This window comes from Ammospiza caudacuta, chromosome 10 (genome assembly GCF_027887145.1).
Source record: "Ammospiza caudacuta isolate bAmmCau1 chromosome 10, bAmmCau1.pri, whole genome shotgun sequence".
In the NCBI taxonomy this organism is placed as follows: Eukaryota; Metazoa; Chordata; class Aves; order Passeriformes; family Passerellidae; genus Ammospiza; species Ammospiza caudacuta.
In genome coordinates, this window is record NC_080602.1 from 11,145,833 (window position 1) to 11,159,858 (window position 14,026).

Genomic DNA, 14,026 nt, shown 5'->3' on the forward strand with positions numbered 1-14,026 from the left:
CCCCCCAGCCCCCCTGCCCTGCCCTGGTCTCTCTCCGCGGGGCGGGCACGGCGGGCTCGGGCTCGGGCTCGGGCTCGGGCTCGGGCTCGGGCTCGGGCTCGGGCTCGGGCTCGGGCTCGGGCTCGGGCTCGGCGGGATCGATCCCTGCCCGGATCGATGTTTCCCGCCCGGGGCTCGGGGCACCCCGCGCTCCCCGATCCCGCTTTCCCGCGGTGGGAACGCTCCGGGGGCGGGATGCGGGAGCAGCGTCCCCCCCGCTCCCGTCCCCGTCTTCCCTGCGGGCTCCAGGCGCGCTGAGCGCCCGCACGGGCCGGCACCGCCGCTGGAATTCCCGCATGGATCGGGAATAGCAGCACGGGAGGCTCCCACCTGCTTTTCCTCCATCCTCCGAGGGATGCGCGGGCGGGACGGGGGGAGCCGCGCCCCGACGGCATCGCCGCCGCTCCGGGAGAACCGCTAAACCGCGGCCGAGCGGCGGAGAACGCCCGCGGGCCGAGCATCACCCGCGCCCTGGCTTTTTTTGAGGGATATTTCTGTGTTTTCGGGGGTACCGGCGGTGCGGGAGCGGCCGCGGGCGGCGCCGGCCGGCCGGGTGGGTGGGTGGGTGAGTGGGTGGTGGGCTGGGAGAAGGAAGGGGGTGGCGGGCGGGCGGGCGGAGGGGGAGGCTGGCAGAAATGCAAATCGCTGCCTCTCGCTGTGCCTCGGCAGCCCAGAGCCCGCACGGCCCCGGCGCCGCTCGCAGCTCAGCCCCGGCAGGCGCGGGGGCAGCGGGCGGGGTCCCCCCGGTCCCCCCGCCCCTCGGCCGGCTGGCAGCGGGAGGATGAGGAGCGCCGGGAAGGGCTGAGGGTGGCGGAGAGGCTCCTAGGAGAGGGTGAGTGGCGGGGGACAAGCGGACAGGAGAGGGGGAATAGGGCGGGGATGAAGTAGGGAGAGAGAGGGAGGAGAGGGAGGGGAGAGGGAAGCGAAAGGAATAATTGGGGATGAAGAGATGAAAGCAGAGGATAAAGAAAATGGAGGTTAATTAGTTGGTTATTGAGGGGGGGGGGGGGGGTTGAGTGGGGGAGGAAAAGCCTGATAGAGCCGGGAAAAAGAAAGTGAGAAGGGTGGGAAGAGACGGCTGGGAAAGGGAGAAGGAAAAACCGGATCGAGCGGGGAAATAGAGAGTGAGAAGGGTGGGAAGAGCCTGCAAGGGGAGAGAGAAGGAAAACCTGATTGAGCCGGGGAATAGAGAGTGAGAAGGGTGGAAAGGGAGAAGGAAAAACCTGATCGAGCCGAGAAACAGAGAGTGAGAAGGGTGGGAAGAACCGGGCAGGGGAGAGGGAAGGAAAAACCTCATCCAGCCTGGAAATAGAGAGTGAGAAGGGTGGGAAGAGCCGGGCAGGAAAGAGGAGAAGGAAAAAACCTGACTGAGCCGAGAAAAAGAGAGCGAGAAGAGTGGGAAAAGCCCAGGGGAAGGGGAGGAAAGCGGGGGCGAGGGCGAGGAGGGGATGCGCGGGAGGCAGCGGGCGGCAGCCGGGGGGAGCCGGGCACAGACAATGGGGCGCGGCCCCGCCGCCTCCACCTCCCGCCGGCGGGCGGGGCCGGGGCGCGCTGGCGCTGAGCCCCGCGCTGTGCCCTGCCAGGGGGACATGGCCCCGCTGCTGGCGCTGCTGCTGGCGGCCCTGCTGGGCTCGGGCCGGGCGTGCCCGGAGCCCTGCGCTTGCGTGGACAAGTACGCGCACCAGTTCGCCGACTGCGCCTACAAGGAGCTGCAGGCCGTGCCCGCGGGGCTGCCCTCCAACGTGACCACGCTAAGCCTGTCGGCCAACAAGATCAGCTCGCTGCCCCGCGGCGCCTTCGCCGAGGTGACCCAGGTGAGCTCGCTGTGGCTGGCGCACAACGAGATCGCCACCATCGAGCCCGGCGCGCTGGCCGTGCTGGCGCAGCTCAAGAACCTGGACATCAGCCACAACCAGATCGTGGAGTTCCCGTGGCGGGACCTGCGCAACCTGAGCGCGCTGCAGCTGCTCAAAATGAACAACAACCGCATGGCGCTGGTGCCTCCCGACGCCTTCCGCACGCTCAAGGACCTGCGCTCGCTGCGCATCAACAACAACCGCTTCGCCACGCTGGCCGAGGGCATCTTCGACTCGCTGGGCTCGCTGTCGCACCTGCAGATCTACAACAACCCCTTCGAGTGCTCCTGCGCGCTGCAGTGGCTGAAGCGCTGGATGGAGAGCACGCTCATCTCCATCCCCGAGAAGGACTCCATCGCCTGCGCGCTGCCCGAGCGCCTCCGCGGCGTGCCGCTGGCCAAGCTGCCCGAGCTGCGCTGCGCCGCGCCCGCCGTCACCATCGGCTCCTCGCCCGAGCTGGACGCGGCCGGGCTGCCCGACGGGCTCACGCTGAGCCTGCACTGCGCCGCCAGCGGCTCGCCGCCGCCCGAGCTGCGCTGGAAGATCCGCACGGCCGGCCAGAGCCTGGAGCTGGGCGGGAGCGGCGCGGAGAGCGCGGCCAAGGAGGAGCCGCGGCCCGAGCCCGAGCGCTTCGTGGCCTTCAAGAACGGCACCTTGGTGATCCCGCAGCTGAGCAAGCGCGAGGAGGGCACCTACACCTGCGTGGCCACCAACGAGGTGGGCAGCAACCACTCCTCGGTCAGCGTGGCGGTGGCGGGCCCGCAGAAATACCCGCCGGTGCCCGGTGCGGACCCGCTGGGCGGAAAGGGGCAGGCGGGCGACAAGAAACCCGGCACGGAGGCGGCCAAGAACAGCGTGCTGACCCCGGAGGAGAGGGGCAAAGCGCTGGGCCCCACCCGGCAGAGCCGGCCCGGCTCGGCGGCGGGGCCGGAGCCTGAGGGCCGGGGCCGGGTCCCCCTGGAGCCGCCGGGGCTGGAGAAGAAGTGCGGGGCCTCGGCGGGCGGCTCCAAGTACATCTCCAACCACGCCTTCAACCAGAGCGGCGACTTCAAGCGGCACAGCTTCGAGCTGGGCGTCATCGCCCTGGACGTGGCCGAGCGCGACGCCCGAGTGCAGCTGACGCCCACCCAGCCCGGCGGGGGCCACCTGGGCGTGCTGTACCTGTGCCAGCAGGGCCGCCAGGGCCACGCCCTGCTGCAGTGGTCGCAGATCGAGGCCGGCGTGAACTCGTACTGGTTCCAGGGCCTGAGCCCCGGCACCAACTACTCGGTGTGCCTGAGCTCGCCGGGCGAGGAGTGCCGCGTGCAGGTGGTGTTCACCACCAAGAAGGAGATCCCGTCGCTCATCATCATCGTGGTGGTCAGCATCTTCCTGCTGCTGCTGGCCACGCTGCCGCTGCTGGGCGCCACGTGGTGCCACCTGCTCGCCAAGCTGCAGGCCAAGCCCTACAAGCTCATCATGAAGGCGCAGAACCCCGACCAGATGGAGAAGCGCATGGCCGCCGACTTCGACCCCCGCGCCTCCTACCTGGAGTCCGAGAAGAACTTCGGTGTCGGCGAGGCCGAGGTCGAGGAGGAGGAGGAAGAGGAGGAGGAGGAGGCGGGGGATGAGGAAGGGGCGCGGTGGCGGCGCGGGAGGGAGGGGGAAGGCGCGGCCGAGCTGGAGCGGGAGGAGAGCGTGGCCGCCAGCTCCATGGCGGAGTCGCAGTCCAAGGGCGGCGCCGAGGAGTTCGAGGTGCGCTCCGAGTACAGCGACAAGCTGCCGCTGGGCGCCGAGGCCGTCACCATCTCCCCGGAGATCAACGGCAACTACCGGCAGCGGCCCCGCTGAGCCCCCCGAACCCCCTGTCCCCGCTCCCACCCCCCGCTCCGCCCGGGGAAAAACCTCCGGGAACGAGCGGAGCCATCCCCGCCTCTCCTCCCCCTCCTTCTCCTCCTCCCCTTCTTCTCCTTCTCGCCCGGTGCTCCCGGGATGAGCCTCCCACGATTTCGTTTCCATTTCGGGCACCGGCGGTGCTCGCTGCCGGCTCGGCGGCAGCAACGATTCCCTCTCCCCCCGCTCCCTCCGCCGTCCGCCAGCCCCGGGTTCGCTTTCCCCTCCGAGGAAAAAAACGAAAAAACCCCGAGAAAACGGGATAAACGAGAAAAGCCCGATAGCCTCAAATTCTCTTTGCTAGAATGGGTTCAGTCCCCGCCGCTCCTCGGTGCCCGGTGAGTCCCCTCTGCTCCCCGGTTCTCTCCTGTCGAGCCCGGAGCTGTCCCCGCCGCTCCCCGGTGTGTCCCGATTTTCCCCCGCGGTGCCGACATTCCCGGTCCCCGTCACTCCCGGGCGGTTTTCCCGCTTCCCGACGGATCCCGGGGCTCCTCGGTCCCCGCCACTCCCGGGCGATGCTCCCCGCGCCCCGCTGGGTGCCGGCATTCCCGGTCCCCGCCGCTCCCGGGCGGTTCTCTCCAGCCCCCGATGGATATTGGTGCTCTCCGGTCCCACCACTCCCGTTCCCGGTGGGTCCTGGTTCTCCCCAATCCCCGCCCTCCCATTCCCGGCAGCTGATTCCCGGTCCCCACCATTCCCATTCCCGGTGGGTCCCGGTGCTCCCCGGTCCCGCCATTCCCGGGAGCTGATTCCCGGTCCCCGCCACTCCCGTTCCCGGTGGGTCCTGGTTCTCCCCGGTCCCGCCATTCCCGGCAGCTGATTCCCGGTCCCCACCATTCCCGTTCCCGGTGGGTCCCGGTTCTCCCCAGTCCCCGCCCTCCCATTCCCGGGAGCTGATTCCCGGTCCCCGCCACTCTCGTTCCCGGTGGGTCTCGGTTCTCCCCGATCCTCGCCACTCCCGGGGGCTGATCCCCGGTCCCCGCCCTCCCATTCCCCGTGGGTCCCAGTTCTCCCCGGTCCCCACCATTCCCGTTCCCGGTGGGTCTCGGTGATCCTCGCTCCCACCACTCCCATTCCCGGTGGGTTCCGGTTCTCCCCGGTCCCCGCCCTTCCATTCCCGGTGGGTCCCGCTCTCCCCAATTCAGCACCGGGCTCGCCGGGACAGCTCCGCGCCCCGAGGCTCCGGGGGCTCCCCGATCCCCCATCTCCAATCCTCGATCCCCAATCCCCAATCCCCAATCCCCGGTCCCCAATCCCCGGTTCCCGGCCCCGTCCCCTCCCCTCGGTGTGTTTTGGGTAGAGTAGCCTTGTAGCCAAGTGTGTGAGCCGCAGACGCGCCCGGAGCCGCGGCCGATGTCGCCGCGGTGGCCGCCAACCAGCCCCGGTGCTGGCCCCGGTGCCGCGGAGAGCCGCGGGCGCCTTCTCTGCGCGCTTCTGTCCGTGACGAGTCAATAAAAGGGATTGAAAGTGGAGCCGCCTCCGTGCTTGGGGGGAAAAACCGGGATTTTGTCCCCAGGGCGGGGAGGGGAGAGCCAGGAGGTGGCACCGCCACGGCCGCCTCCTTTTATGTGTTTGACACGTTTTTTAATATCGTAAAAACAACAATTCATTTTTTTTCCGGCCATAAAATCGCGTTTGTGTGCGAACGGAATCGCCCAAATCCATTAAATCTTCCCTATAAATTCACCCCGGAGAGGAAAAAAAAAGGAATACCATTTTCCCCCGGTGAGCATCGGAATCCGCTGGAGCAAGGAAACATCCCACGGATGTGTTTTCCATCGTTTCATGGATCATTTTCTGTCGTTTTCCAGATCATTCTCTGTTATCTTAATCATAATTTATATCATTTTATATCATTTATATACGCTTTCAATTATTTTAGATATGTTTTTATCATTTTAGATATGATTTCTGTCATTTTAGATACCTTTTATTTATCATTTTATGTGTAGTGTATTTAATTTTTGATGGAATTTCTACAATTCCTATCTCTCTTTTTTTTTTTGTTAAAAATCACACCCCAAACCTCCCTTTTTTTGCCTTTTTTTCTCCCCAAACTCCTCTCCCTGATGGTGTCACCTTGATCCCCAAGTGCTCCCAGCACTCATCCCAAAATTCCCACTGGATTTCTGCTCCCAATCCCATCCCACCGATGAAATCCCCCCGGCAATCCAACATTCCTTTCTCCAGGGCAAAAATCCCTCAAATCCCTCCCGAATCCCCCCACAAATTCCCCCAAAATCCCCCAAATCCTGGGAGTCCAAGGCTGCTCCAGGTGTTCGGGTCTGCCTGGCAGAGCCTGGATATTCTCATCTTTGTTGACATTCTCATAATTGTTGCTATTTCCATAATTATTTGTGGATATTGCCACAATTGTTGCCATTCCCATAATTAATTATGGATACTCCCATAATTGTGGATATTTCCATAATGGTGAATATTTCCATAATTGTGAATACTTCCATAATTGCGAATATTCCCATAATTGTTGATATTCCCATAATTGAGCGTGGTGCTCGGGAGTCACGGCGGGAATGGAAAAGAACAATCATTCCAGCTGCCTTTAATTAGGGAACTGTGGATTCCTGGGAATCCGGGATGAGGCCGGGATTTGCTGCTCTCCAGGAGGCCACAAATAAATGGGGGTGGGGATTTGCATTTTCCTGGAAAAACTTCCTGCTGGGAGTGGTTAAAGCATCCATGGAGTACTCAGAATTCCCAAAAATCCTCTGGTTTTATCCCCATGGCTGGAATGAGCGGAGAATTCCAGCCCTGCAGAGGGAATTTCCCAGTTTGACCAGTTGGGAATGTCACAGTCTGACCAGTTAGGAATGTCCCAATTTAACCAGCTGGGAATTCTGAGTTTGACCAGTAGGGAATTCTTAGTTTGAGCAGTTGGAAATGTCCCAGTTTCACCAGTAGGGAATTTCCAGTTTGACCAGTCAAGAATTCCCAGTTTGAGCAGTTTGGGAATTCCCAGTTTGACCAGTTGGGAAAATGTCCCAGTTTAACCAGTCAGGAATTTCCAGTTTCACCAGTCGGGAATTCCCAGTTTGACCAGTAGGGAATTCTTAATTTGAGCAGTTGGGAATGTCCCAGTTTGACCAGTAGGGAATGTTGCAGTTTGACCAGTCAGGAATTCTTAGTTTGAGCAGTTGGAATGTTCCAGTTCCACCATTTGGGAATGTCCCAGTTTGACCAGTTGGAATGTCCCATTATGACCAGTAGGGAATTCCCAGTTTGACCAGTAGGGAATTCTTAGTTTGAGCAGTTGGAATGTTGCAGTTTCATCAGTTGGAATGTCCCAGTTTCACCAGCAGGGAATTCCCAGTTTGACCAGTCGGGAATTCCCAGTTTGACCAGTTTGGGGTGGACAGGAACCTTTCCCATTCCCTTGTGGGGTCTGGGGGATGAAATCCCCACAATCCAAATTTTCTGACCTTTTCTTGGGAATTCTCCACAAGGACACAAGGAGGTGGCACTGGGGACATCCCCTGGTGCCATCCCCTGGTGCCATTCCCCGTGCCATTCCTGAATTTAGGAGTTTTCTCCTCCCTCCTGACCCAGCTCTGGCCCCACAACCCCTCTGTGGGGTCACCCTGCCACCCTGTGTCCAAATCCCTGTCCCCAATCCCTGTCCCCAATCCCTGTCCCCAATCCCTGTCCCCAAACCCTGTCCACAAGCCTTGTCCCCAAACCCTGTCCCCACTCCCTGTCCCCAAACACTGTCCCCAAACCCTGTTCTCACCTCCTGTTCCCAAAGCCTGTCCCCAAAGCCTGACCTCAAACCTTATCCCCATCCCTGTCCCCAAACCCTCTCCCCACTCCCTGTCCCCAAAGCCTGTCCCCACCCCTGTCCCCAAGCCTGTCCCCACCCCTGTCCCCAAACCCTGTCCACAAGCCTTGTCCCCAAAGCCAGTCCCCACTCCCTGTCCCCAAATGCTGTCCCCAAACCCTGTCCTCACCCGCTGTCCCAAACTCTGTCCCCAACCCCTGTCCCCAAAGCCTGACCCCAAACCTTGTCCTCACCTCCTGTTACCAAAGCCTGACCCCAAACCCTGTCCCAAACCCTGTCCCCAAACTCTGTCCAAAAACCCTGTCCCCAAAGACTGACCCCAAACCTTGTCTTCATCACCTGTCCCCAAAGACTAACTCCAAAGCCTGACCCCAAACCCCATCCCCACCCCTGTCCCCAAACTCTGTCCCCAACCCCTGTCCCCAAAGCCTGTCCCCAAACACTGACCCCACTATCCCCAAACCCCGTCCCCAAACACTGTCCCCACCCTGTGTCCCCAAAGCCTGTCCAAAACCCCTCACCCCAAAGCCTGACCACAAACCTTGTCCTCACCTCCTGTCCCCAAAGACTGACCCCACTCCCTGTCCCCAAACCCTGTCCCCAAAGCCTGACCCCAAAACCTGTCCCCACCCTGTGTCCCCAAAGCCTGTCCAAAAATCCTGTCCCCAAAGCCTGACCCCAACCCTTGTCCTCACCACCTGTCCCCAAACCCTGACCCCAACCCTTGTCCTCACCACCTGTCCCCAAAGCTTGACCCCAAACCCTGTCCCCAAAGCCTGTCCCCAAAGCCTGTCCTCACCCTGTGTCCCCAAACGGGGTTTGGGGGGATTTTGGGGGTCAAGGGCTTGGAGGGGGATGAGATTCTGGGGGATTTTGGGGGGCAGAGGTGTGGGGTGATGGGGTTTTAGGAGATTTTGGGGGCAGGGATGGGGGTGATGGGGTTTGGGGGGATTTTGGGGGGCAGGGAATTGGGGTGACAGGTTATTTTGGGGTACAGGGAATTGGGCTAATGGGGTTTTAGAGGATTTGGGGGAGCAGGGAATTGGGGTGACAGGTTTTAGGAGATTTTGTGGGACAAGAAATTGGGCTGATGGGGTTTTAGGGGATTTTGGGAGCAGAGGTGTGGGAGGACGGGGGTTTGGAGAGATTTTGGGGTATAGGAAATTGGAGTAATGGGTTTTAGGTGATTTTGGGGTACAGGGAATGGATAATGGGTTTTCAGGGGATTTAGGGGGGCAGGCGTCTGGGGTGACAGGGTTTTACAGCATTTTGGGGGACAGGGATTTGGGATAATGGTTTTTCAGAGGATTTTGGGGCTCAGAGGTGTGTGCTAATGGGTTTTAGGGGATTTTGGGGGCAGGGAATTGGGGTCACTGTTTTTTGAGGGATTTTAGGCTCAGGGATGTGTGCTAATGGGTTTTAGGGGATTTTGGGGGGCAGGGAATCGGGGTGATGGTTTTTTAGGTGTTTTTGGGCTCAGAGGTGTGTGCTAATGGGTTTTAGGGGATTTTGGGGGCCAGGGATTTGGGGTCACTGTTTCTTAGGGAATTTTGGGCTCAGGGGTGTGTGCTAACGGGTTTTAGGGGATTTTGGGGGGCAGGGATTTGGGGTCAATGTTTTTTAGGGGTTTTTGGGCTCACGGGTGTGTGCTAACGCGTTTTAGGGGACTTTGGCGGAGCCGAGGACGGGCCCCGCGGGTCGGTGCCATGGAAAACAATCCGGGCCCGGGGGACGGGGAGGGGACGGGCCGGGAGGAGCAGCAGGAGGAGGAGGAGGAGAAGCCGAGGAGGGCCCGGGAGCGGCGGGACCGAGTCCAGCGGAGCGGGGACACCGGGGCTCCACCGGCGGTGACGGGGCGGGGGCGCGGGCCCGGGGAGCGGGGCTGGAGCGGGGGAAAAGCGGGAAAAAATCGGGAACAAACTCCGGGAGAGGAGGGAAGGAAGGAGGCAGGGCGGTTATTCACGGCTCTGGAATGCGCCGGGAGGCGGCGGGGGAGTCCCGGGGGGCTCTGGAAAAGGGGTGGGATGACACCCGCAGCTCCAGGAGGGACAAAATCCCGGGATTGCCCTCCCAAATCCCCGGGAGATGGGGTCTGTCCCTCCCTGGGCACCCCAAAATGTCACCTGGATCTCCCCCAGAGCCAGCGGGGCGCCTTTGGCACCCCTTAGCTCCCGATGGGGTTTATTCCCGAGAAATTCCCGCCGGGAATGGCAGGGCTGGGAATGGAGGGCAGGGGAATTGGCCTGCGAGGCTCAGACAAAGGGGTCTGGCCGCCAGCTGCTGGGAATTCCAAGCGGGAACGAACCTCTGGAGCGCCCTGGAAAAGTCACCGAGAGGGGAATGAGGAGTTAAGTCGGGAAAAATTCCCTTCCCAAGAATTCCAGCTGCCGCAGGGACCCCACAGCCCTTGGCTGAGAGAAGGCGCCGGGTTTTTTCCATGACACGGTCTGCGAGCCCATTGGAAATCCCGAAAATTCCATGATTTATGGGAAGGCTGGTTGGGAAAGAGCTGCGGTGGCTCTGTTCCTCCTCAGCTCAGCGGGAGGAACCCGGAACCCCCCGGCTCTTGCTCCTCATCCCAAACAGCGTTTCATCCCAAACCCGGAAAAGATTTTCCAGAGGGGGAAGGACGAGCTCAAGGGGGAGAGAGGCCAGGATTTAGGGAATCTCCCAAACCGCTTTTGCCAGCTGGAATAGTTCCCCATCCCGGCTGTTCGGCCGGGCTCATACCCTCTCTGTCCCCGGCAGGACGTGAGGATGAGGCCTCTGCTGGGCGTCCTGGCGCTGGTGACACTCCTGTCCCCAGGCCTGGCCTGTCCCACGCCATGCTCCTGCTCCACCAAGAAGAACGGGCGGCTGCTGGCCGAGTGCGCCTACCGCGAGCTGCGGGACGTCCCGCGGGGCCTGTCCCCGAATGTCACCATCCTCACGCTCTCCGCCAACCGTCTGGGCCGCCTGGGCCGCGCCTCGCTGGCCGAGGTGCCCGAGCTGCAGTCGCTGTGGCTGGGCTACAACCACATCTCCTCGGTGGAGCCTGGAACCTTCGCGGCCCTGCCGCACCTCAAGAACCTGGACCTGAGCCACAACCGGCTGGCGGATTTCCCCTGGCAGGACCTGCGCAACCTCAGCGCGCTGCAGATCCTCAAGCTCAGCAACAACCGGCTGGTCACCGTGCCCCAGGGCGCCCTGGCCGGGCTGCGGGAGCTGCGCTCGCTCTGGCTCAACGACAACGAGCTGGCCACGCTGGCCCGCGGCACCTTCGAGGGGCTGCCGGCGCTGGCGCAGCTGCAGCTCTTCCACAACCCCTTCAACTGCTCCTGCAAGCTCTTCTGGCTCAAGGAGTGGGCGCACGACACCTCGGTGGTGCTCTCCAGGGCCGGCTCCACGCTGTGTGCGGCACCGGCGAGGCTGCGGGGCCGGCCGGTCACCGACATCCCCGGCGCGCTCTGCGTGCCGCCCTCGGCCCAGCTCACCTACCTGTCCGGCCCGGCCGCGGCCGGACCCCGGGACGGGCTGACGCTGACCCTGCACTGCAGCGTGGCCGGCAGCCCGCCGCCGGAGATCCGCTGGCAGATCCGCACGGCCAAGCACCGCGTGGACATCCACGGGCCCACAGTGGCGCGGGACGGCGGCGCCAAGGCGGGCCGGCAGCGCTTCCTGGCCTTCAAGAACGGCACCATGGCCATCCCCGACTTCGGCAAGGAGGACGAGGGCACCTACACCTGCGTGGCGGTCAACGACGTGGGGACAAGGGACGTGTCTGTCAACGTGGCGCTGGCCGGCTCGGCCAACCCGGCCGAGGAGCTGCCCCGTGATGACCCCCAGGCCGGGCACCCCGGCGGGCACAGCTGCATCAAGGGCGACGAGCTGGACCCGTCCAGCATGGGCGAGAAGTTGGTCATTGTCTACCGCGTGGCCGGCCAGGCCCGGAGCGGGGCGGGAGCCCGGGAATTCCGCCTGGGAATTCTGCTGCTGGCTCTGAGGCTGCTGCTCTGGTGAAGGGCGAGCGGCACCTCGGGATTCCCGATTTTTCTGTAGTTTTTCCTCTCGTAGTGCCTTTGCTGAGCTTCTGGCATCCGGGAGCGCTCCGGAGCCCAACGGGGCCACCACAGGGGTGGGTGGTCCAGCCCTTGCCGTTCCCGTTTATGGAGGAACTCAGGGAACGTGGGGAGGATCCAGCCCAGATCCAGCTGGGATCTGCCACCAAATCCCGGCTGTCCCCACTTCCCGCTTTTCTCCCTGCCCAGATCTGAGGTGACCACAGGAGGTGACAGTGGTGACAATCCCGCCCCAGAGCCACCACGACTGCCAACGGGGAGGGATCCAAGGATAAAATCCCTGGGAATGAGGTTCTGGGGGACACAGAAAGGACAGAGGATTGGTTGGACCCACAGCCTTAGACTGGGAAGAGATTCACCGGTTTTATCCCTGTAGGAGCATTCTGAGCACCTCCAAGGCCTTGGAATGCCGCAGGAATCCCAAAAACCCCCTGACCACCATCCCAAAAATCCGTCTGGGCTGAACCCACCAGGCTTGAGCCAAAGATTCCCAAAGTGTTCCCGGTGGGAATGGGGGAAGATTGGGAACAGCAGAGAAGCTGAGCTGCCTTGAAGCCATAAACAGTCCCCGAGTGCTCCAGAATTCCCGGCGGGACAAATATTCCTTCTCCAGGTGTCCCAGGAAACCCTTGGGGGATTTTGAGAATGTCCATGGCCCCCAGACTGGGAAACAGCACCAGAATTCCCAGTGGGATCTGGGCACACCCTGCAGCCCCCTGGCCTTGTAACGCCCTGTAGGGACAGCAATAAATGCCTTTAATTAATGCCTTTAATTAATGCCTTTAATTAAGAAATACCCATCATAAACACCTGTAATAAAGAAACAATTTTAATAAATACCTTGAATTAATAATTACTTTTTTATAAACACCTTGAATAAACTCCCTTTTTTATCTAAACCAGCTGGGCTTGGCTTGGTCTGTGCTTCCCAAAATCCCAAAACGGCGGCTCCGGGGCTCCCCCAGATTGTCCCCAACCCTCCTGTATCAGAGGACACTTCTGTCATTCCCAGCTATCCCAAATCCCTCCCAGTGCTTGAGAATCCCCAAATCCTTCCCAATTCTGGAGTATCCCAAGATCCCCTAAATTTCCCTGTTCCCCCCCATCCCAAACCTGGAAGGAGCCCCCAAAATCCTGGGATACCCCAAAATCCCCCCTTGCAGCTGCCCGGGAATGGAATTGACCCCAAAATCAGAGCCTGGAGCTCTCCAGCACCAACATTCCTTATCCAGAGGGATTTTAGGGAAAGGGCAGCCAAGGTCTCTGTGGGGAGCTCCTGGATTCCCACAATTTTTTCCCACTGTGGGATAAAAACCGTGACCCCAATGGAAGTTTTGGGTTCATTTCACAGCATTCGACTTTTAAACTCCGTTTTATCCCTGGGAATAGTGGGATCCAGGATTATTCCTGAAATTCAAGCTGGGATGAGAGGGGTGAGGATGCGGATTTGGAGTCTCCAGATGAGCCGGGAAGCAACAGGAAGGGGAAGAAATTCCCAAATCCCGCCCAGGGCGCTGCTGCTATCCCAAAACCAAACAAATTCCATGGATCTCCAGGGAGCCTTGGGTGGGGCTGTGGAAGCTGATCCCAAAATTCAGCCCCACCCATAGCACGGAGCTGCCACAGATATTAGGGCATTTTAAAATGGATTTTAGAGATTTTTGGGATTTTTAAAAGATATTTTGTAGATATTTAGGATTTTTAAAGGAATTTTTAAAGGGAATTTTAAAGGGATTTTCTCATGGGGTTTTAGGCTGCCTTTGGAGCTGCAGGGGTTGGGATGGGCTGGGAGGGAATCCTGGGAAAAGGGAGGAGATGCTCCAAGGAAATCCCAAAGCATGGGAATCACCCCCAGTGCCCCCAAACCGTCCTGAGGGTGCTGGAAACATTCCAGAGGGAGGGAATGGGGTCCCTGGGATCCTTCAGAGAGCAGCTCTGGCCACTTCCAAGGAAATCTCAGCATGATCTGACATCTCCATGCGGAGTGGGCTGAGAATTCCCAAGGGAATCTTGGAGAGTTTGGGATCCACTGGGGGCCTGCTCATTCCAGCTCAAAAAGTTGGGAATTCTCAGATTTAAGAGCAGGAAAAGGTGATCCAGCACCATCTCATTGCCATCCCTATGGGGTTTTATCTCCAAAATTCCCTGTTCCCATTCCCGCCCTTCCCAAAGCTTTGGGAATGTGAAGGGAGCAGTTTTCCCATAAAACCGCCCTAAAGTTGGATCACGGATCAGATCCTGACATTCCCAGCTGGAGCAGGTCCCTGAAATCTCTGCTGAGCGAGGTCATCCCAACCATTCCCTGGATTCGGGGCTGGGGTGGTCCCAAATCCTGCTGGACGGGCGAATATCCAAGGAAAACTGCACATCCCAGGAGTAGGAACGAGGTATCCATTTATTCTCCT

General features: G+C 60.6%; 2 protein-coding genes across 2 annotated transcripts; both read left to right on the forward strand.

The window, feature by feature from the left end:
* The first annotated feature begins 1,628 nt into the window (after positions 1–1,628).
* Positions 1,629–4,993, forward strand: ISLR2 (immunoglobulin superfamily containing leucine rich repeat 2). The gene has a single exon (XM_058811117.1). The coding sequence runs from the start codon at positions 1,629–1,631 to the stop codon at positions 3,723–3,725; it is 2,097 nt and encodes a 698-aa protein (XP_058667100.1). The 3' UTR covers positions 3,726–4,993.
* Positions 4,994–9,319: 4,326 nt separating this feature from the next.
* On the forward strand, positions 9,320–12,500 carry LOC131561756 (immunoglobulin superfamily containing leucine-rich repeat protein-like). Its single transcript, XM_058811136.1, has 2 exons — positions 9,320–9,410; positions 10,312–12,500. The coding sequence occupies exon 2, from the start codon at positions 10,321–10,323 to the stop codon at positions 11,560–11,562; it is 1,242 nt and encodes a 413-aa protein (XP_058667119.1). The 5' UTR covers positions 9,320–9,410; positions 10,312–10,320; the 3' UTR covers positions 11,563–12,500.
* Positions 12,501–14,026: the final 1,526 nt, after the last annotated feature.